Here is a 17,505-nt window from a genome sequence, read left to right on the forward strand (position 1 = left end):
TCACCATTGTAACTATAAAAGCAAAATTCACTGGTTTTTATTTTTAATGTTTAATTCTTTGATCCATCTGGAAATGTTTTGGACGTAAGGATTGCGGTAAGGATCCAAATTAATATTTTCCAAACCCTAAACCACTTATAATATTTTATCTCCTCCCAAGCCATAATTTATCACATATCAAAATCGTTATGTATTTTAGTCTATTTCTTGACCTTATTCTGTTTCATTTTTCCGCCTGACAGAATCAAATTATCTTGGCTTTTGGAGCTGTATAAAGTAAAGACACTGGAAATTCTCTCTCCCTTTTCTCTTCTTTTTAGTATTTTCTAGCTGTTCTTTCCTGCTTATTTTATCATAAATCTTTAGAATCAGCTCGTGTAGTCATTAAAAATTATTGATATCATCATGGAGCTTGTGTTAAACTTATAGATCACTTTAGGAGAAATTGATACTTTTTAAAATAGCAGGGTTTCTTCCCACTCCCGGATAGAATATATCTTTATATTTGTGAAATTATTCACTGACAGTCCTCAAAATCATTTTAGAGTTTTCTTTACATGGATCTTGTACATTTCCTGTTAAGTTTATTCCTATGTATTTTATGGTTCTAGTTTATCTTATAACAGAGATATCTTCTTCAAATATATATTCTGTGTGACGTTTGTTTATATATAGAAAAGCTATTGGTTTTTGCATGATTTCAGATTACTTTTAATAGCTTCTTAGGTTTTTTTAAATACTTCTCTTGGATGTTCCAGATTCAATCTTTTACAAATAAATAATAAATTTGAGTCCTCCTTTCTAATTTCCATACCTCTCATTTTTCATGTCCAAATGCACTGACATCTTTCTCCAGGAAAGAAAATAATAGGAATGTATCCATGATACCTTTGGCCATTCAGAAATTTTAAACTTTTTCAAGGAAAATCTGTCAATCTTGTTTTCATAGTTTCTGGGTTTCATGTCTTGCTTTGGAAAATCTTTCCCATTCCCCAAATGCTAAAGATATATTCCATGTTTTCTCCTAATATTTTATAGTTTTCACTTTTACATTTAGATCTTTAATCCATCTGGAATTTATTTCTATATATTGCGTGAGATAAAAATCTAACTTTATTTTTTCCAGATGGTTTGCAAAATTTCTCAACATCATTTATAAAGCTGGTCAGTCTTTCCTCACCAGTTTGAAATGCCACTTTAGTCATATTCTAAATAGATCAGTTTTTTTTTTAAACCAGAGCTTAAAAACTAAATGAGATGAATTACAGTAAAGAACAAAGATGAGAAATGCAGGCAAAAAAAAACAGGCATTAAGATAAAGTTGTACACAATTTAATGTTTATAATAAAATACAAAGGTCATTCACAGCAAAATAGTATAAATATAAATAGTTCAGAGAAAATATTCTTATAAAATCATCTAGAAAGAAAGATCCGGAGGATGGACACCCATGAAATATATGGCTGTAGCAGTTGATTATTCAAACATTGTTTAAAGTTACTCTCATGATATGGAAAGTTATTTGAAGCCTCAGAGTTATAAACATCCTCCAGCTGCCTGGTGTAACCCCAAATCAGATGTTTCTGAGAGTGGATCAGAATGTCCACCAAGTAAAAAGCAAAGTCCGAAATTAGAACAACAGTCTCTTCTTTTCTTATAATTCAAGACTGTTTGGTTTTTCACTTCCATCTCTGAGGGTCTGCAATATATTTCAGCAACCTCACTTTTCTGGCACTGGAGTACAATGAAGGTGGAGAGAGGCTTGGCCTTGCAATTCTTTTTCTCTTTTAGCAGGAAAGTTGATAAAGAATCATTGAGATTAAATGCCAAAGATAAACAGGGTCAGTGTTGAACTCTGAAACCTGGGTGGAAATCCTAAAGCATGTGCACCTACAATGCATGCCCTCCCAGGACTTTGAAGAGTTTCTATTAAATAATGATTTAACAATTAACATTACAATACTGAATCTTGATATTTCTCGGCCAAATCTTCCTGGTCTTAAAAGGCCTGAAGTGTTGCTACATGTTAGTAGAACCAAACAGAGCCAACCGATAAATTTATGAAAGAATCTTCTTCTTGTAAGATGAGAAAGAATGTTATTGGCCAACACAAATGTTTATTTTCTTATATGATCCTTTATAGCTTAAATAAAAATTAACAGAATAATCAAAGGCAAAGATAGTTTATTAATGTTGCACTGTCGTCATGTCCTCTGAGATTCGGTCAGTAAGAGTAAAGAAAACCCACAAGATGGTTCTCTGAGGTGTGTTTCTACACAGCATCGTTAAAACACGTATAAATACTGTGTTTTCTCACCAGTGGAATGATGTGATTTTAGGAAGGACATTTGATTGAGCTTTAACTAAGCAATTAAATAACAACAACAACAAATAACAACAGCACCAACAACCACCAATAAGCCCCATTCTTCACTGGTTGGGGATTGGCGTGTTGTGTGTCCGTGGAGGGTAGGAGAGAGGTATGGTTTACATCACATTACACAGATGATCTGGGTCAGTTATCTCATTACAAATAAAATGGAAGCAAATCCCAGGATGTCAGCATTTGGGAGGTAACTGCTGTTCTAGCCACCGTAGAGCGAACCCTTGGATGTTTTCAAACATTACAACGCGAACAATCGACAATAAAAACATACAATTAACTGAATACAGTTTGAACTTTTCATCGGGGGTCCTAGGGATGCCGCTTGGACTTGGGTTTTACTTTTAAATAAACTAAACGAATATAGATTTTTTTCTGCTCTAAAAACAGTGAGTCCCAGGGAGTGGGAGTAGGGGCAGTCAGGGTCGCAAATGCTGCGCTTAACGGACTTTCCTGGAAAACCTTGCAGAGCGTGTGTCTATTTTTGCCACAATTAGTTGCTGAGCTGGTCCTGGGCTCTCTTTGCCTTTCTGGCACTCGGAGGAAAGCTAGACTCTGGACTTTTTATTTCCCAAGCGGTTGGAGGAGTGCTAATTACAAAATACTTAAACACTAGAAGCTCATTCTCGAAGCCAAGCCAAGTCTCAGATTTGAAAGCATTTAAAAATATCCTTGCAACAGCCGTACTACTTTATACTTCCTCTATTTTTAGAGGCTCAATGTTTGTTTTCCTGGAAGAAAAAAATTAAAACATGAAAAGTATGCCATGAGCAAATCTGTAATAATAAGCGGCACATACATGTTGTGGGGGAAAACAGTCAACGTAAAACAGTCAACATAAAAACAGATTCTGCTGAGGCGGTTTTATAAATAGCAGTTATTACTTTGCTTTCAATTGCTAAGCATTTTAAATAACAAGCTTTTAAAAGTTGTCAAGTTCTTTATATAAATATAATGTTCTGATCTTAACTTTCATAAAATTATTATGGCAAATTATAAATGTATGCCATTAGTTTCACGTGTAATTTTACCATCATCATATTGTTAAAATTAGAAAGGCAAGGAAGACAAGAAAGAAATAGAAACATGATATCAGGCACTGAAGAAGCCATTAGTTGGAAAATAGTAATTTCTCTGTATAAAAACAGAATTTGCCCATGAAACTTCTTATCACATGTTTTGAACAGATATCATGTCGCACAGATTTATTGATAAAATTGTTCCAATTGGTTGTCTATAGGTCACATCCAATTTAAGGTCATACCCTGCCTTATTGTTAAAGTTCCCTTGAATTCTTGAGCATAATAACAAGGAGGAACTATGCTTTGAACTCTAAAAGAACAGTTTTGAAAGTGTTTGCCTCGTGTCATTACTGCTAGATGGCCGGGGAAATTTTCACATTGTATCTTTAAAAGCAAAAATCATTTTAAAAGGCTCTGAATCACCTCCATCTGGAAAGTACAGAGCTATATAAAGGGAAAAGATGGCTATTTCAATTCTGGGGAAATGAAATCTTAATGCAGGGAAGAAAAGCCAATTTCCTGATTTCCACAATGCTGCGGCATATTCTAACCGCCGTCACCAATCAAGGGCTGTTGGCCGTGGACAGGGCTGATGCGAGCCGCCATTACCAACATCGTCCCTGAGACCAAAGGCCATCTCCGGTAGTGGCAGTTCAGAGGAGCTCCAAGACCGCCAGCAGACCCCAGAAACTATGGTAACACTTAAAGGGCCTGAAACACCTTTATTCACTGCTTCAGCGCTTCCTTACATCAACCGACGGAGTTCAACTTGGCAATACAGAAGACGGCAAAGCGGAGTAGAGAAAAACACTGACGAATACCGCAAATCACGTTCGGAGTGGAAACTGTGACTTTCCTAGCATTACCAGTATTTCCTGCCTCACAACCAGTAGATCTGTAACCGAAATGGCTTGCTGTGAATTTTGCAGTACCCAAGCCAAAAGCAATAAAATTTCTGTAAGAGCATATGCGCCATGACAGCATACCACATCAGCCCAGAAAAATGATTTTCCTGGCAAGATCTGTGCAGCGAGGAACAAGGCTCGCCATGCTATGGAAGCTGAGCAGAGATTTTCACTGCTTCCAGCCCACAGTGAGGTAATTTTAAAGGCACTTTTCCCTTCATTTGTTCTGCATTCACGGAATGTACATTTTTTGATGTCAGAGGGACATTGCAGAAAAGATCAGATGAGAATAGTCTGACAATAGAGCCGAAGTTCAAAGCTTCTCCATTTTCAGGTAACGGCCGCGACGGTTTGTCTGCACTAAACCTTTGGAGGGCATGTCACCGTAACCCTGTCCACAGCTTTTCAAACAGTTCAAGACAAACAAATCACTTAGTCGTTGAACAACTATAACATCTGATAGCAACATACAGAAGTTGTAGCCATAGCCACTAATCAAAGTTCTTTACATTCAGTTGAAAAAAGAAAATTCCTTGGCTTTGGTTTAAGATCACCTTTTATGTTGTTCTTTTGAACATTATTATATGCCAAGGTTATAAAAAGAAAAGAGAGAGAGGGAGATTCTGTCTGTAGGAAGAACCAGAAAGTCGAATGTTCTAGTTGCATGCCGCTGTCAATAAATAACTACGGTGTGGGGTGAGAGTCGTCGGAGGTGTCTGGCAAGGCCCGCAAAGGCAAGGCCAAGCCCTCCTTAGAACCACTCTCCCAGTCTCCGGGTGAGGCCCCGCTCTCGGCTGGGCCACTTGGGCGACTGTGCTGTGCTTTCAGGCCTTCTCGCTGACTTCGAAAGGAAGCACGGACATCCATCGCCAGCACCACCAAGCGGTAGAGTTGTAACACCACGACAAGGAAATTCTTCGCCGCAAAGAACACCAGCATCTGGTTTATCACTTTGAAATAGATCATCAGTATGAGGCGCACGACAAGGAAGGGACCGTCTTGTATGAAGACGCTGATTCCAATGTTCCAGAGATCGGCACTGTATTGGCAAAAGAACAGGCTGGGGAATCCCCTCGATGTCACAGACAAGGGGCACATGACGTACTTTACTGAAAACACAAGACAGACCAGTTAACATATCTCTCTGAAATGAGGGAAAGTAAGACAGAATGAAATGACAAGTCATCAACAATGGCTGCTACACTAGTCAACGACTGGGAGTGATTCTGTAATGGAATTCTGGGTGGAACAGGCGAAGCCATCCTTAAGATTTCACATCACCCTTAACCACGCTTAACCATTTAACATAATTGGTCATTTTATATTCAAAATTGGTAATAATTTATAATTCCAATAAAACACATCAAAGAAAGCCAGTCCTCTAATTTATATCCACGTCAAAAAATTCACCTTCTAGTCCTCACACTGGGGAAAGCACAATTAATTAGACTAGAGAAAATAAAGAATAAAAGAAAGTAGCATGTCTGCCCTTGGGGTCTGCAGTGACGGCAGGCAGCACAGATGGACGCGCTAGGCCTCAAGTCAAGGAGCATGGCTGCCTCTCCTGGTTCCCTCATTTTCTAGCAGCAAGATGCTGGCCAACTTACTTAACCTGCCTGGGCTTCAGTTTCCTCATTTGAAAACTGAGATAACAATGATATCTGTGAGGAGAGAAGGCCATATTCACCGGCTCTCTTTGCTTCCTTCAGAGTAAGACGCCTGGCTCTTCTCTGCTTTCTCACTCCCTCTTTCCCTTGGAATAATAAATGACTTACCTGACTACTAATTTTGGGAGACAGAACAGAGTATACGTGGCCCAGATCCTTCTGGATCCTCTCTTTGGGATTTACCTATTTACTGGTTGACTCACTCAGCCACATGTGAAAACTGTGTTGCAAAAATTCAAGCGCTTATATTCAAATTCAAACTCATTTCATGTTAAACATATTTTTCTAATGGTGGGGGGAAAAAGGCCAAATAAATGCCATTGTTATTTTGTTTTGTGTAATTCCTTATGGTTTTGTTTCACAGTTTACAAGAAAGACTGGATATAATTACGGATTTTCCAGTTAAACAAAAGGCGATCCAATCAATAGATGAACCTTTCTGTTTTAATTTCTAAAACGTTAACTTAATTCAAGGTTAAGGGCAGAAAATAATCCTTTTATAATAATGAAGGCTTCCATTTGGAGTTTTCAAACAAAGAATGCCTTCGTCTACTGGAGTCTGCAAATATTATGAAGCTGCTTTAAAATGGGTGAACATAATGTACTGTTTGTTGGAAAATACAATAGTGATTTAGTCAGAAGTAACATTTGGTCTTTGTTTTACAAACAGCTGCATAATATTATCACCCCTGAAAGTTTATAGAATTTCTTTCTTAAATAAAAATTTTCTTAGCAAGGCTATAAACCACAAGATATGGAAGGCTGAGGACCAGCAGAGTGAATGACAAAAGAAAAACTAACATAAGATTGATAATAGCCTTTCCTAAGAAGTGAGGGTCAGGAAATGACTCCCAGGGGACTCTTATTTGACATCTAAAGGAATGGTGCTAATATTCTGTCAGAAGACATCAGCTGATCAATGGGTATAGAGTATATTCTAGGGCATATTATGACAAACTCTGTGTGTGTGTGTGTGTGTGTGTGTGTGTGTGTTATTGGCATATATTTGTTTGCAATTATTAACTAGTAATTGGGCTTTTGGTATTTCTGAAAAAGCCACAGCTACTCTTTCAATCTATTCTGGTGACAATTTTGTTTCAGAAAGTAGATGCTGAGGTCTAAAATGCCCTCTGAAACCTCTGGGCCTATGAAAGTGAGCCAAAAAGTGGCATAAAAACTTAAATATCCCTGTCCTAGGGTTAATTCTAATCCTGAGGCCATCAGGAAGGAAGTCATAAAAAAGAAGGCAGACTTAAGGAAAATGTAATGATTAAATCCTAGAATTTCTTCAGAGTAAAGTGGCATCCAGAAGAATTGCCAAATCAAAATTCCAGGGTATCTAGAAGGTATGGGATGACTCCAGATCAATGCTGTCCAGTAGAATCTTCTGTGATGGTAAAAATGTTCTCTATCTGTGCTGTCTAATATGGTAGCCATATGTAGCAATGGACACTTGAAATGTGGCTAGTGTGACTGAGAAACTGAACTTTTAATTTTATTTAATTCCTATTAATTTAAATTTAAATAGCCACATGTGGCCAGTGGGCACCATATTGGACAATGCAGCTCTAGATCATCACTAGCATGAAATTCCTGGAAAACAGTTTACTTCTCACAAAGTCCTACAGGTTTGTGTCTTTATTAAAGTAAGACCTGGGGCCAGCCCCATGGCCTAGTGGTTAAGTTCAGCGCACTCCACTTCGGCAACCCAGGTTCGGTTTCTGGGCACGGACCTACACCACTTGTTGGTGGCCATGCTGTGGCAGTGACCCACATACAAAATAGAGGAAGGTTGGCACAAATGTTATCTCAGAGGAAATCTTCCTAAGCAATAAATAAATAAATAAATAAATAAATAAGACCAATGGGATTTCAAGGGCCAGTATGAGGAAAACTTTAATTTTCCATGTGGCACTGAAACTGCTCTTACTCCCTCTGATGTTCTAATGCATGGGTCTGACAAAGAAATGAAAATGACTTCTTAAAAATATCAAGACATAACATTCATATGCCAGCAACTGTGCTGAGTACTTTCCAAACTATGTCTTATCTAGCTATCACAAGGGCCCTCTACCCTAGCTACTATGATTATCATTTCATTTCATGGATGAAAAACCGGGGTGCAGATGCATTATCTAATTTGCAAGAGGTTTTATAATTCATAAGTGATGGAAGCACTGTATGCTGCGAAAGTACAGCTGTGCTCTTATCCACCCAACTATCTCAGGCTCACCATGTACCAGAGTGGGGCTGCTCGTGGCTTTCCTAAGTTTCAACCTACTTTTCTTCTAAGCTGAACTGGAACTAACACCAAGAATTCAAAATGATGAAAATGATATCCTTTCAAATGCCTCCTTAACTTTAACACAGTTTATAATCAAGAGCTGTAATTTTCTGTTTCTTTGAGCAAACATCAACATCCTTACCTGCCAGGTCAAGTGGAAACTGCAGCATGCTCCAAGTCCAAATAACAAGGATGGCATAGACCAGTGCAGGGCTATTCCTAGAATGCAGACAACATTTTAAATTAGTAATAAAAAATACAATAACGTGCAGAAAAGAGAAATATTTTCTTTTGCTTATATTTGAGTATACCCTAATAAAACTCTTGAGAGTTGTCAAAATATCTTGGTGACAGAAGAGATCCATGAAAAATCCATGCATGATTACAATGGAAAAATGAAAAAGAAGTGAAAGACAAGAAATCTGAGACTTAAAACCCAACCGCACATGTGCCAACATCTGTGTGAATTATGGCAAAGCCCATTTTGCTGTTTTTAGTTTTATAAAATCATAGAAACATTGTAGGAGAGAAACGCTGGGAAATAAGTCAGACATTGACCTGGACATTCAGAGGGCTAGTTTCGAGAAATTTCAAGGAGAAAAAGTGAAAATTGTTCAAAGATCCTGAGACTCTTTAAAGAGCCATCTCAAAAGGGCTAGATGATGCTTAAAAATTAAAAGCCCAGCAAGTAAAAGAAAACTATCCTTGGTTGGAACAAAAATGGAGAGATAAATGCAAAACACAGATTTACACTAGATACTAGCATGTCAGGAAAGGAATATGTCTGTTTCATTCACGGCTGTATCCCAAGTGCCAAGAACAGTACCTGGCACTCCAAAAATATTTGTGGAAGGAACCGTTGAGTGTACAAAAGAAGGGCCCATACTTCGCAAATATACAAACATCATAGACCCAGGAGAATGGTCTCAAAGACTAAAGTGAGAAAGAATAGGGGTTACAAAAATACAGAGGATATTAAAAAAGCATCAAAGTCACTTTATTTTTTCTAGCAAAAATATAAAGGAAGTTATCAATTTGAGGTTAGTGGTGTAATAACAGGTTTTGTTGCCAACTTCTTTGTCAAGAGGGATTTTCAGATTGGGAAGGAATAGAAAAGCATCAGGGAAGAATAATTGAAACCAAACCAAATGGCGCGATTGTAAGGGATATCTTTAAGTGCTTCAAGTGTTGGGGCCCTGAAAAAATTGATCTGAAAACTCCAAGAGAATTTGTAAATGAGATTTCTAAGCCATCATTATCTGTCTTGGCAGTTACTGGTGGAGACAAGGCTGGTGAGAAAAAAAAGGAAGTCTTAACTTTCAAAAGGAGGCAGAAATATATCTTAAACTACAAAAGGCACATTAACTATTAATCCCTAGTTAGACTATATAAATGATTATTTAAAAGACTTCTGAGAACCCTTACAGAAGAAGACAGTAATTGCTAGGAATCAGCAGAAGTTCCCTAAGAACAATTGCATTCCACTAAGATTATTTTCTCTCTCTTTCCTTTTTTTTTTCAAAATAGAGCTTGGATTACCAGGCAGGTAATGATATATAAATTAGGAATAGACATTTGGATTTAAACAAGGCTTATGAAAAAGCCTCCCATAGTGTTCTTATTAACAAGATTAAGAAATGTTCTGAGTTTGAGTACTGTTAGATGAATTCCTAACTGCGAAATGACTCCCCAAAGGGTGCTTTCTAATGGGATGCTTCAGGCTCTGACTTTGATTCCGTTCTACTTCACATTTCATCAATGACTTGGTCGCCGACACTGATGGAAGACTTCTCATATGCACATATGACATGGAGCTGGGCTAGGAAACCAATACCCCCGAAGACACAATCAGGATCCCAAAAGATCTTGACAGGATGTAACTGGGTGGCTTAGAATAGGAGAGGTAGCATTTCGCAGCAGCAGCCATAAAAATGGCTCGGGATTTTCCCTTACTGTTATCTAATTATGAGTCCACAGTGTGACATGATTTATGAATTTCCAAAATCAAATGTAATCATGAGTTGCTTCACAAGAAGTATAAAGTCTAGAATTTTAAGTGGAAATGCCTAGGGAACGCAGTCTGTAACTTTCCCTCTTTGCAATATCAATGTCTATATATAGTAGATCTTAAATAAGTGCCTGAATTTTTAAATAATTTTACCTACGGTTTCTGAGCTCATACTATGTGCCAAGCGGTTTTCTGTGTTTAACTCCACGATCACACTTCATTCTCATACCGACTCTTCAAAGTAGGTGCACTTATCCCTATTTGGCCAGTGAAGAAACTGAAACTTAGAGAGTTGAAGATACTTGTCCAAAGCAATGTGATTATAAGTGTTGGGAGCAGAAATCAAAACGAGATAGCTGATTACAGTATCCACACTTTTGACCACGGCATTATACTATTTCCATAAAGGAAATGGAAAGTTTTAGCCCTGCTCTATTCTATGAAGTTCAGAAAATATCTGAAATATTATGTGTTGTGCTTCATGTTTTAGGAGAAACATTTATAAAGTTTTTGGTCCAAAAGAGAGAGACTAGGATGACGAGAGAACTCAGAGCCATGTTATATGTAGGACAGTCCAAGAAACTGAAAACTAGAGAAGATTCCTTAAAAGTCTTATTTCCTACATTTAAAGAGTTATCATGTAGAAAAGAAATTAAACTTATTTCTTGTGACTTCAGAGGACCAATTCAGGTTCAAAGGATTTTAGTTGCACCTATAAGAATCCAAATTTCATCACAATAGAGGAAAGTACTTTCTAATAACGTGAACTCAAAATAGAATGAGTTGCCCCTGGGGTTATTACATTCTCTATTAGTGAAAATTTTCAAAGAAAGTCAGGACAAAAACTTGGTAAGAAAATTTTGGATAGGATTTTGCAACAGATGTAAAATAGATTTTTCAATAGATGGTCACTTTTGAAGTTTCTTCTCATCTCAAACTTCAATAATTCTACCAAAAACTCATGTGCAATTTGTCTGCAAGGCAGCAGAAAGCAGTGGTAAAGCATGAATTCTGGTCCTAGGTTATTGGAGTTCAAATACCAGCTCCGGTCCTCTCCAGAGAGATAGGATGTGGGCCTCCAATCCCAAGTGGATCCTTTACTAGCTACACAAATATGAATAAGTAATTACGCTTTGTTTTACCCATCTTCAATATGAGGATGACAATAATAATAACTGTTGGATTTTATATAATTTTATTAAGTACGTTTAAATATATTAAACATACAAAGCTCTTAGAAAGGCACTTGATACAGACTAAGTACGGTAGATCACTATACGTTAGTTATTATTTTTATTACCATGTAACCTTGAGACTTTCTCAATTTCTCCTGACTGCCACTGTTCAGTATACAAAATGGTAATAATGTAAGTATCTACCTCATTGTGTTACTGTAAAGGCTAAATAACTTATCATAATTAAAACCCTTAGAACACTGCTTGGAATACAGCAAGTGATAAATAAATATTATCTACTAGTAGTATTTTTGTTATTATTATATGAACATACTTCTTAAATTCCTTGTTTTAATTTTATCATTGTATAAAATAGAGATAAATAATAAACTAACCCTAGCCCTAAATAAGCCAAATTGTAACCCTAGAATAATGAATGTATGTCTTTTGCATATCCAAGTATTATCTGGACACACACAAAATAGGGGAGAATGGGGCTGTTGAGAAACATATTAGTAGAGCTGTCAAAAATAACTTTGGAAAAAAGGGCAGAAAAATTTTGAAGCAGAAACAATTTGTATTATTAAATCAGATGGTAAAAGTTACTTAGGAAAGTTAAACGTTAGAATGTAAATCACTAAGCTTAAATGGCAAACCCTCAAAATTTGTGAAGGAATTTTGGAGTGAATTTATCCAACATTCTCTCCATTGTGTAACTATCTCCCCAATTGTCTCTCCCCATTTTCTCACGTGTAATCTGTCTTCATAAATGTCAACTGAGAAGCATGTAAGCAGACAATGGACTCTATTTATAAAGAGACAAAAGATCTTGAGGAGAATAATTATAGATGTGAGTAACACTTCTCTACTTGAAAAACTGGGAGGATAAAAGACTGGCATTTGGTAGCTCAGTGCACCAAATCTGTTGGGTGAAAAGTAAAAATAAAGTCATACATTGCTAATTTGCTTAACTATTTCTTTTTGGAAGTGTAAATGTTCCTGTAGATAAGAGATAATCAGTGGATAGAATTCATCTAGCTTTTAAAAGAGCATCCAACAAACCCCTTCAGAGAAGAGAAAAAAACAAAGGAGAGTGAGAAAAAGAAAGAAAGAAAATGAAGTATTAATCTAGCCTGGAAGAAACGTTCCACCAAGCAAAAAGAGCTAAGTAAAAAGAAAACACAGGCTAAACAGGAAAATTGTCCTTTGTGTGGTCAAATACTCAGAGTGGAGGATCAGTAACGCTACAGGAACAGAATTTTTTCCTTTTAATAAATGGTCTGTGTTCACAAAAAGACTGCATAGAGTGAGCTCCAAAGGTGTAAATAATCATTTAACTCTTCCTGGCACGGACACTGAAATTCAAATCTCTTAAAATGTTGGAGGGTAGCTGTCATCGAATGAAAAGATCAGCAAATTCCCTCCACAAAAAGCATACATAACACTGGACAAATTGTCCAAAACAACTACTTCAGGTCTCTGGAAATCAACCACAGGCAAATAACAAGTTGAGTAACAATTATTTATGAGAAGCTGATAGAACTTCAGTTATAAAGAGTGGGAGTCTGAGACATTCTTGCCCATGGGATGTTTGTTCTCATATCCAACCAGGCTGGCTATGTCAAAGAAAAATTGCACCAGTCAGAGCTAAACAGGCAAGGAAAGCTTTATATAAGACTATTGCAATAGACAGTGAGATTGAATTCATCCCCACTGTAACAAAAGGCAGGAGAATTAAGCACTGGGGTGAGCTAGTGGGAGAGTACTGGAGGACGTTAAGGAGAAAGGTTGGTCAATGTGATTAGGCCATCCGTGTTTGCTAATTGATATTGATCTACATTAGGCTCTTATCCTCCCGAAGAGACTGGGAGATAGGGGTGCCATCTTTCTTGATGATCACATTTCAAAGGGATGGCTCCTAGGTCCTTAAGAAAGACCTTCTTGGATGGTAAAACTGGAGAGAGTCTGTGAGAAGACTTACTTTTCAAAGGGGCAGAAAAGAATTTACATTTTCAAATTTTCTGAAGTAAATACTCTAAGGAAAAGCAGATCAGAGGCCATACTAGGGAGTAAACCTTTCTAAAGTTTACTTAAGCTAAGGGCAATGTTAAGGTCATCTTGGTCAGCCAGAGTGGTAGTTTTACTAGGAAGACATGGCTATGAAAACCAGAAACCCCTTAGCATACTGACTTGATTTGCAGTGGAGTGTGAAATCCCATGCTTAGGGGTATGGTCAGTAAAAGTAACGAGTTTGGCTGGAAACAAATGGGAAAGCCCACAGCTTTGTTACTTTGAGGTGGCAGTTCCAGTTGGGATGAGCGGTTGGACTAACTTGAAATTTAATGGAGAGAGTCCAAAACTAAGAGAACTGTAGAAGGGCTAGATAAGGTTTCGATGTATGTCAGACATGTGCAGGGAAGACCCAAGAAGGCCAAGTGGAAATTAAAAACTGAGGTATATATAAAAGCTTTATGAACTTTGAATATGCTATCCAACCCATACACATATCCATTAGCAGAGGGTGAAAGTGATCAAGGCTCAGAGTGTGTTTGATCACAAACACTGCCCAAATCATTGGCTGACCATGACCTATGCAGTTATAGGTATGACTCCAATCTAAAAACAAAAGTAGGAATTAAAAAACAAATACAAAAACAGAGCAGAGACATCAGTGGCTGCAATCCAAGGGGAGATAGATTACTCAGATTAAGTTCAAGCAATTTATTGAGACAAAAAAACAGCAAGAAGAAGCAGCTCGAGGGTTGGGGGGGAAGCCAGGAGACAATATATTGCTACAAATTGTAATCCAAATGTCCAGTTTTCCGCAAAATAGTATGAGACTTGCAAAGAAACAGGAATGTGTGACTCAGGAAAACAAAAATCAATAGAAACGGACTCCAAAGGGGTCCAGATGTTAGATTTAGCAAAGACATCAAAGCAACTATTAAAAATATGTTCAAAGAATGAAAGAAAACAATGTTTCATAAATTAAAAAAAATAAGATGACAATGACTCAACAAATAGATAATCTGAAGAAACAAATATAAACTACAAAAAAGAATTAAATAGAAATTCTAGAACTGAAACTATGGGAAATTTGACTCTACATATGGATTTGAGAGAGTAAAAGAAAAAAAAATCCATGACCTGAAAGACAGATCAATGGAAACGATTAAATTTGAACCACAGGGAGTAAAACAGACGGGAGAAAAATGAACAGAGCCTCAGACACTTACGGAACACAAATAAGCATACATATTTGTAATAGGAATCCCAGAAGGAGAAAGAGAGAATGGAAAAAGAGGAAAAAATGGTTGAAGAAATAGTGACTGAAAATTTATAAATCTGAGGAAAAACATCAATTCACAGACCAGGAAGGACAACAAAGTCCTAGTAAGATTAAAGACAAAGAGATCCCCACCTAGACACATCACAGTCAAACTACTGAAAGCCAAAGAGAAAGACAAAATCTTGAAAACAGCATGAGAAAAATGACTCCTTGTGTACAGGGTAACAACAAAACAATGGCTAATGTCTCCACAAATGGTGAAGGCCAGAAGGCAGTAAAATGAGATATATGTCTAATGCTGAAGTAAAAACTGTCAACCAAGAATTCTATATATAACAAAACTATTTTTCAAACATGAAAAACAAACGTGTGTTTAACATTTCTGGATAAAGACTAGGAGAATTTGTTGCTAGCAGATGTACCTTAGCAGAAATAAATTTCTAGAAAAGGAAAATCTATAGAGATAGAAAGGATATCAGTGGTTGCCTAGGGTTTGTAGTGTAAATGAGAATTGACTGCAAACAGCCACGGGTATCTGGATTCCGGTGATAGTTACACAAATCTATGAATTCACTAAATATAATTGAACCATGGAATCACAGCAGTTGAATTTTATGGTGTGTAAAGTCAAGGCATTAAGACAAATTTATAGCATCTCACAAGTCCATGTAAATTCCTAAGAATTAGGCAAATGAACTTCGATGTGAGCATAAGGAAGAAAATTTATTTAGGTTAAAAAAAAATAGATTTGAGATATTAGCCAGGATGCAAGAAGGAGAGGCAAACATCCTGTGATATAGCCATTATTGCAGGCTTTCTCCTAAATTTATCAGCCAAACTTATGGAATAAAATAAAACAGAAAATAAAATGTGGTAAAACTAGGCAATGCTAAGTGGGTTACAAGGAAGGAACTCTTTTTTCTATTAGATGTATACATCTTTTACATGTATATTAAATTCATTCTTCATGACTGATGGTCTCTTTGAAGTCAAAGGGGAGGTGAGTTTAAGTGTCACCTTTGAAAACAAGGACATTTGTAGTGTCGATTTTTGCAGTATAGACGGGAGATAGGAAAGGAAATGAGAGAGGAAAAGAGAAGACAGGAGATCAGAGCTTGGGAGGTGGGTTTTAGGAGAGAGAAAAATCTCTAAGTTCTTTCTGGGCCTTGATTTTGGGGTCTTTGAGAGAGATGGACACAAGCAGGAGTGGAGTAGAGATGACAGAAGGTCACTGGCACAGTGTAGTTATATTAAAAATAAAATGGCTTCAGTCTGAGATCATGGAACTTGAAAAGAAATTGAAAAACAAAAACCATGGCATAATTTATTCGATCTCATTCTTGGAACATGATATGTTAAATGAGAAATACTTTAAAATAAGAAAAAAAAAAAGATTTATGCAACATTTGGATTAATTTGTAGGTGGCAGGGGAAATTGCTGAATGGAAATCGCCTGGGCCGGGATAGGACTGTGTGTCCTTTTGCTCATCACTTGCTCACCATTTGCTCCCCAGTCTCTGACCAACACATTGCCTGGCACGTACTAGACAATCAATCAATAGTTGGTGAATGAATGAATACCTCGGTATTTACAAAGGCTTTTTTTTTGCTGGGCAATCAAGATTTTAGTCATTATCTTATTTAATATTCAATACCTATGGGCAAACAGGGATCTATAAAATGCCCCTTGGTGTCACTTGTGGATGGACCTAACAAGCATACAGTCAAATAGCTGAGTTTGGCATTTCTCACGTTTTATTACCAGGTCCACATGATATGTCCCTCCTGAATACCCCATTTCCTGCCCTATACCCCTCCCATCTCTCTAGATATTTAGCATGAAAGTGTTTATTTCTGTGTAAGTATAGTTAGTCATCTTTATATTCTCATGTCCCCATCACTGTGTCTGTAGTTGTTTATTGTTTTTATGTGCTTGGTTATGATTTCTTCATGTTTTTCTTGTAACTGCATCATATTATAAGTGTCCTAAAGTATCTGAACATTTGTTATACAGTGTAAAGCACTGACCAAATGTAAGGTATTAAAGCTACAAAACTAAAATCAATTATTTCGAGGACAATGAATCAACTTAGATTGGATTCTTTTAAAAATTCTATGTCTACTTAATAAGGTGTAAGAAAAGTGAGTATAAATGAGGCAGAAAATTATCATGTAAAGGTAACCTATGGTTACAGATATACTTTGTGCTATAATTGGGATGTTAAGTTTACTGAGTAAGCTAGTGTATTTGGTTCAGCTTTATGTTTCACTCTTTGAGAAACATAACACAAAGTAAATTGTAGCATTAAAAGCCAGCCTCATTGCAATTTATTTTTACAGCACAGCGCAAAACAAGCCAAGCTGAAAGTACATTCGGGCACTGAGACTTAAATCCCTAAAGGTAAGAAAGTAGTTCCATAAACAGATGGGATCATGGATTCTGAGCTTATTTGCTTGTGGCAAAAATAAAAGTACCAACTCAATAAGTTTTAATTTATAGGCATCTACACAGGAAAGCCTTTGGGCACTTTGAACAAAACTGACTAAAAAAATAAAGTTTAGTAAAATAAAACCTAATCTGCCCAATTTGCCATTCACACCAGGGAATGTAATTCCCCAGCTAGGTGGTGGAGAGATTTCTCCACGACTCCTCTAGGTGCTTTCCTGGAATTGTAGCCCTGCTCTGCTCTGGAAGAGAAATCATCTGACTGGCTACATTCCTCGACACTGGAGAATGTGAAAGAGGACCTAGGGATAGTCATTCCGCCTCTA

The 17,505-nt window shown here is 36.9% G+C and overlaps 1 protein-coding gene across 1 annotated transcript in view; it reads right to left on the bottom strand.

Annotated features, from left to right (window-relative positions):
* Nucleotides 1-1,316: 1,316 nt before the first annotated feature.
* Nucleotides 1,317-17,505, bottom strand: part of TMEM26 (transmembrane protein 26) — a 39,538-nt gene continuing 23,349 nt past the window's right edge. Inside the window, exons 5-6 of the mRNA XM_001503481.5 lie at nt 8,404-8,480; nt 1,317-5,419 (exon numbers count right to left, since the gene is read on the bottom strand). Of these exons, the coding sequence (XP_001503531.3) occupies nt 4,995-5,419; nt 8,404-8,480 (502 nt within the window). The 3' untranslated portion in view covers nt 1,317-4,994. The remainder of the gene's footprint in view (nt 5,420-8,403; nt 8,481-17,505) is intronic.

This window comes from Equus caballus, chromosome 1 (genome assembly GCF_041296265.1).
Source record: "Equus caballus isolate H_3958 breed thoroughbred chromosome 1, TB-T2T, whole genome shotgun sequence".
Lineage (NCBI taxonomy): Eukaryota > Metazoa > Chordata > Mammalia > Perissodactyla > Equidae > Equus > Equus caballus.